This window comes from Megascapheus bottae, unplaced genomic scaffold (genome assembly GCF_031878675.1).
Source record: "Megascapheus bottae isolate mThoBot1 unplaced genomic scaffold, mThoBot2.hap1 HAP1_SCAFFOLD_150, whole genome shotgun sequence".
Lineage (NCBI taxonomy): Eukaryota > Metazoa > Chordata > Mammalia > Rodentia > Geomyidae > Megascapheus > Megascapheus bottae.
The window spans coordinates 258,141-264,632 of NW_028327281.1; the positions used below are offsets into that span (position 1 = coordinate 258,141).

At 41.4% G+C, this 6,492-nt stretch overlaps 1 protein-coding gene across 1 annotated transcript; it reads left to right on the forward strand.

Moving 5' to 3' along the window:
* Window positions 1-1,312: 1,312 nt before the first annotated feature.
* Window positions 1,313-4,487, forward strand: Rgs2 (regulator of G protein signaling 2). Its single transcript, XM_090327375.1, has 5 exons — window positions 1,313-1,492; window positions 2,456-2,557; window positions 2,658-2,719; window positions 3,201-3,367; window positions 3,631-4,487. Exons 1-5 carry the CDS (start codon window positions 1,380-1,382, stop codon window positions 3,823-3,825), a joined length of 639 nt encoding a protein of 212 aa, XP_090183501.1. The 5' UTR covers window positions 1,313-1,379; the 3' UTR covers window positions 3,826-4,487.
* The last annotated feature ends 2,005 nt before the right edge of the window (window positions 4,488-6,492 follow it).

Consider the following 6,492-nt stretch of genomic DNA (forward strand, 5'->3'; position numbering starts at 1 on the left):
TCCAATTTTCTTTTAATAGACCTAATGCAAAGTAGGTAGTACATGTGTAGCCTAATTAATACCTTACTGTCAATTTTCCTGTCTGCTTAAAGATTTGACAGGGAAACTACTTTTATTTTATTTAAATTCTGCTATTATCTGAAATGCCATCATTTTGTAGTTGAGGTAATCGATCAGAAGACAGAAAAATCTGCAGCTGAAGAAATTATGGAAGAAGCAAACTGTCTATGATGTTCTACCTTTCCACCCAACCCTAGACCCACACAGTGTCAATCTACTGTTCTGGTATATTCTAAGCTTTCCTAAAATGACTCATAAGGAAATCCTGACTCCTTTCACTTCCCTGCATTAGAGCTGAAAAAGCCTTTTTAAAATTTCTCTCTCTTACGTCTCCTCCTTTAGAAAATTTAAAAAGAAATCAAGACAAAAAGATTTGTGGTTTCTGTGTTGGTAGTGGATGCTTTCAAGGCCTAAGAAACTTCCCCCCAACTTCACAGACCTCAGTCCAATTGCCAACTGTCTAATTACCAAAAAATGCAAAGCCCATTAAAGCACCTTCTGACTATGGTCCTTCCCCAGGGTATCCCCAGGCAAACTGCAAAGCAAGCCACACCACCTCCTCTGGAAAGCCAACCCTTGCAGGTTGCACCCGTTTCCCACTTCCTTCCTCAAAGTAAGTGGGTGTCTTGGCTGCCTCAGTTTACACATCAGATAGACTGGCAATGAGTAAGCATGTCTGGGAAGAAGAGCACTGGAGGAGCTTGGGAGGAAGGGACCGAAAAAAAAAAAAAAAGAAAGAAAAGAAAATATAAGGCCTTTGAAGCCTGGCTGGAAGCACCTGACCTTCTCCTGCGGGCAGGGGCGGGGGGAGCGGGGTAAGAAGCACTAGCTCCCTGGAGAAGGCTAGGGCCTCCCCTATTCCCCCTCCTCCCGTCCCCCCCCCCCACCCTCCCGCGCCCGCCATCTCGGGCCGGCAGCCAAGTTCAGCCACAGTGCAGGGCAACCCCAGAACAGCAGCGCCCTGGGATTCGCCCGGCCGCCACGCCCAGGCAAAGGTCACCGGCCAGGGCTCACACTGCCAGGCTTCTGTCTGCTCCCACAAGGATCCCTGGCCAACCACCGCAGCTCGGGCTGCGTGCGCACAAAGCCAGGGCGCCGACGTCAGCAGCGCCCTCACAACCAGACCCTTTGGGTTTGCAGGCGTGACTGCCGCAGGCCGTCGTCGCTCCGCCCTCCGCCGGGCGGAGGCCAACCAATCCCTGCCCTCTGAGGGGGTGGAGTCTACGCCGTGAGGCCCCGCCCCTACGGCGCGGTTTGACTTAAAAGGCAGCGAGGCGGCGCCGGGCTGCCAACAGCTGCAGCACCAGCGGCGGACTAGAATGCAGAGTGCCATGTTCCTGGCTGTCCAGCACGACTGCGTACCCATGGACAAGAGTGCAGGCAGCGGCGGCCCCAAGAGCGAAGAGAAGCGGGAGAAGATGAAGCGGACCCTGTAAGTACGAGCTTCTGCAACACTTCCCGCCCCAAGCTTATCCTCTTGCAGTCACTGCGCCTCAGGGTCTGGATTTATAACTAGCAATCCACCTTCTTAGCCTGCGCCTCTGCAGCACAGGGGCTACCAAGAAAAAGGAGAAAATAAAAGTTAATTTTTAAAAATGCATCAGGGGTGTTATGCACTTGGGTGCGTGGAAGAGCATGGATAGATTTTTAGGAGCTGAGGAGCTGGTTCTGCATTTATTTAATCGAGCTCAGAACCCTGAGCCTGAATCGCCTCCTCGACTTTCCTAGGTTGCAAAGGGTTCAGATCTGTGTTCAGAGATGCCGGGTCAAGATCTTTGGGCTGGCTCTGCGCATATTCGTTTTAGATCCTTGCCCCCCCCCCCTTACAGAAGAGATCTCATCCAGTCACGACTGTGACCGCAATTACTGCAGTATCTGCTCAGAAGGAGGGTGTAGGTGGGCCAGGGATCCCAGCTTGAGGGAACCCCACCCCTCTCACAACAGCCTTTTGCACACAGCATCCAACCAGCTTGGTCCGGAACCTCCTGCTCAGAAGGTGTAGGGGTGGAGGGGAGGAGGCAGGAGCCAGCTCAAAGCAGATCCACGGCTGTGTTGCTCACCTGCGACAGGGCTCAAAATTGTGATTAGCCTGGAAGATAAACTGCTGCCATTCATGTACCAGAAATAGCATCTGTGATTTTGGAACCATAACAATTAAATGTGTTGAAATATCTTAGAGTAGTCCTGCCCTTAGTTATAGGACAGGATGAATGTATACACTAATGACCGGTGTAAAAAAAAAAAAAAAGCAATATTTAGGGAATAAGATGCTTCTCACTTTGTCTTATTGTTTCGGTATCTAGTTTGTGACTTTGTTTAGTAAAGAATATTTTCAACTGCAGTAGCATATTCAAGTATTGATTAGTGAATATAAATATATCTTTAAATTCCTTAGTTTGAAAGATTGGAAGACCCGTTTGAGCTACTTCTTGCAAAATTCATCCACTCCTGGGAAAGCCAAAACCAGCAAGAAAAGCAAGCAGCAGACTTTCATCAAGTAAGTTTCATATCCAGTCCTTGCAAAGACAAAGAGCTAACTGCTGAACTGAAAAGAGGAACCCATGTACATAAGCTAATGTGAGGTATTTCTCTCACAGGCCATCTCCCGAGGAAGCACTACTGTGGTCAGAAGCTTTTGATGAGCTGCTCGCCAGTAAATGTAAGTTCATCTCTGGAATAGGATCTGTTGCAAGTATCACAATGGCCTAAGAACACTGCCTCCACAACATAGATAAGCAGTTTGGGGAAGGAGAATTAGTCTTTGACAGAAAACTAAATAGAAATATATGGCAGGAATGTCAGGTAGGGAAAAAAGAAACTAGCCTGAAAATTAGACTGTTAGTCACTCATAGTTGAGTCAGTTTTTCCATTGCATCTACAGTTTTCAAGAGCCTGGGTTCCCTGAGAATTCATGGTTCTTCTACAGATGTTTAAGAGAAAAGTTAAGTACATTTTTCTAGTAGAGTACCAAACTAAGCATTTGTGCAATGGTATATGACTACTTCAAAAAGCTATGTTGAGAGTCTCACAAGTTTTGAATGAAATACAGGAAACATTATTTTCTACTAGTAGAAAAACATAAGGCACTCTTTAGCAACTCAGTTCTTCATGTTTATATATGCTATCTTCTCTCCTTTCAGATGGTCTTGCTGCATTCAGGGCATTCTTGAAATCAGAGTTCTGTGAAGAAAATATTGAATTCTGGTTGGCTTGTGAAGACTTCAAAAAAACCAAATCCCCCCAAAAGCTGTCTTCCAAAGCAAAGAAAATATATATGGACTTCATAGAAAAGGAAGCTCCAAAAGAGGTAAGAAAAAGAGTTCCTCCTTGCTGCATAATTTGGACATACTGAACACCAAAAGAAACAAGCACCTTAAATGTGTCAAGTTCAAGATTAGCTGGCATGAGGCATCTAAATGCGTCCGTGACTAAAGTAACATCCGAATCAGTTTTAAGGTTTTTCCAAAATCAGTTAATGAAGCTAACCACACATTACTTTTTTAATTTTTCAGACCTTTACATTTTAAGACTGAATATCAAGTAACCTCCTGCTTTTTTATTTGATTTCAGATAAACATAGACTTCCAGACCAAAACTCTGATTGCCCAAAACATACAAGAAGCTACAAGTGGCTGCTTTACAACTGCCCAGAAAAGGGTATACAGCTTGATGGAGAACAACTCTTATCCTCGTTTCTTGGAGTCTGAATTCTACCAAGACTTATGTAAAAAACCACAGTTGCCTACAGAGCCCCATGCTACATGAGATGAAAGAAAGAACCCCAAAATGGAGGACATTTCTTCATTTTCCCCAAGGGGAAAGGCTGTGATCTGTGGGAGAAAAAAACTGACCTTGAATTCAGGCTGGGTGTTAAGGAAGCTTCACTCAGAACTATTGATTCAAAGTTGGGTAATGAATCAGGAAGCCAAGAGCCAAGGAGAAGCTGTGTCAGAATGGCTTTCCTTACTGTGTGAAAAACAGAGGAAGGGGACAGTGGTCCATATAAGGTGTATCTTGCCCTCACAAAAAAGCAGTGGTGTGAGATGCAAATGCAGTGTAATAACTGGTCCAAATGTGTTTAGGATCAATAGATCTGGGATTATCTGGCCTTACCTAGCTGGTGTACATCTTTCCCTAAACAGTGTGTGTTACCATGTAGCAGTTTTGTTTTTGTTTTAGATTTTTAGGACTAAATATCATGTTTACTATGTGCAACTGTATTGAAGTTCGAGTTCTGCCAATCATCAGTACTGTTGTCTGTGTATAGTTGAAACCGAAAAAGGTTTGTTTGAGTTGATAGTATGAAATGCAGTGAGTGTTGTGTAGAAAATTACAGTGTCCGTTATGAGTGCCAAAAACTGTCTTGAAGGCAGCTAAACTTTGTTGTTGTCTTTGAATACTTTTAATAAATTTATTTTGATAAATAAGGTCTTTGATCTCTTGGAGGTCAGCTGTGACTCTGTTTTATTGATTTTAAAATAATTGTAAATAAGTCAATACAAGAGAAAAGATCATTCTAGTAAGACATCCCAATTAAAATGTTTTTGTGTCTATGCAGTGGGAACTGACACCCCTTGAGTTACAGAAATGATGGTTACAGGAAACCATACTCTTCTTTATGATATAGTCTAAGAAAATTCTTAGAACCATGTTGAGTTCACACTTTCTGATACAAATTTATAAAATTCAAGCTTGTTACTTAATAGAAACTATAGTACAATAGTCCTTTAGCTGAAGTAATAAAATGATAAAATGATAAGTAAAACAACATGATGATGAAAAGTACCAAAATTATTCCCTTAAGTGCATTCAAATTAAACACCTCAATAAGATGAATGTGCAGTAGCTTTTTATTTCCTGGTTCCAATCTCCCCCTCAGATACTGGCATGAGATTTCAAGTTAATGTACCTGAAAACTTCCTGTCATCATGAGTCAATACTATCTCAGAATTTTCCTTCATCTCCTCTTGCATTTGGCTAGCAATCTGGGAAATAAGAGACATAAAGTGTACTTTTACATCTTAAATTGAATCTACAAGTGTGTTTTATCCAAGTTGGGGAGGGCTTGAATATATTCTGTTTCAAACTAGTTAAGAATCATATATCACTCCTCATTAGACTAGTTTTTGATCTGTTTGATTATAATTTCATTGAAGGACAAACGTTCATTTTAAAGTTTGAAGACCTAGATCCAAGCAATTACTTTCCCTATCAATGATCTGGGGCCCCACAATCAACATTGGCTCCTCATTTTATATCCTCCTGCCCATGTCTTTGGGTCTGTAGGGTAGTAAGGGACTTTAGAAATTATGAAGCACTCATAATTCAAGCATTTGTATATGCTTGGCCAAAAATTGCCCTTCAGTCTGTTACCTACATGATGAATGTGCTGATTTCTATCTTAATAACGAGCCACTCTAGTAACAAGAGCCACACACTGTGACAGACCAAATTGTCCAATGCTGTGTCACCATCATCCCAAGAAGATGTTGTGTCACTAGCATAAGATCCTTTCAGATGTTATAATGTAACCCTTCTATTAATTAAAACAGAAAATAAAAAAAAGATTCTTTCAGATGCTCCATAAAGAATTCAATTAATTCTGAACGATTATGGATGCATTGGCATGCCTCTGTACTCCTTAATTTGTAAAGGTTCTTACCAATATAGAAATGAAGGAGTCACTCTATCCAGCCATTTTGCCAAGTCCTATTTATTTTACCTGACATTATTTTGAGCTCAGTATCTTTCATCACCCTGGCCACAGAGGCCATCTGCTTTCCAGATAATACATTTGTCTCAACTATCTCCTTCCCATTATAATGTGGCTCTGATTTTTAACTCTAGGGATCCTTCAATGCCAAACCTTGTTCATGGCTCTTGCTGCTTATAAACCCTGGAGAAAGTCTCCCAATCATTAAGATAAAGGTAATGTGCTAAAAATGGCCAAGCACCTGCAGGGCTAAACCTATCCTTGTCTACTGGCCTACTTTTCTTGAACATTCCAAACTGCAAAATGGGCTTTGCACATAGTATTTCTTCTGCAGAGTAAAATTTTAGCTCTTAGTCATCACTCACATAACATAATCATCACTTCCCCAGGGGAACTATTCTGATCTCTATGTATAGGTCAGATCCTTAAAAAAAATGTTACAAGAGCAGTCTTTCTAATTTAGAGCACTTTAGAGTTATAAATTCTCATTAATTGCATAATTATTTGTTGATTTTTGTCTACAACAAAATTGTAGATACATTATGTAAGGAGGATCTAGTGATTTTAGCTGTTCACTACATAATCCACATATCTAGAACAGGAGAGAAATTGGCATATAGTGGAAAATAAATGTATGAATAAGTATTGAAAACCCTGTAATCAATTTTGGTGAAACAAGAATTATATATCAATTTATAGAGAAATAAGAACGAGATTTA

Bases quoted from the DNA above. Each gene is read 5' to 3' on its own strand.
- Rgs2 (XM_090327375.1), top strand. From the start codon at position 1,380: ATGCAGAGTGCCATGTTCCTGGCTGTCCAGCACGACTGCGTACCCATG. The intron at 2,720-3,200 runs GTAAGTTCATCT...CTCTCCTTTCAG, and splicing joins TGAGCTGCTCGCCAGTAAAT to ATGGTCTTGCTGCATTCAGG. The intron at 3,368-3,630 runs GTAAGAAAAAGA...ATTTGATTTCAG, and splicing joins AAAAGGAAGCTCCAAAAGAG to ATAAACATAGACTTCCAGAC.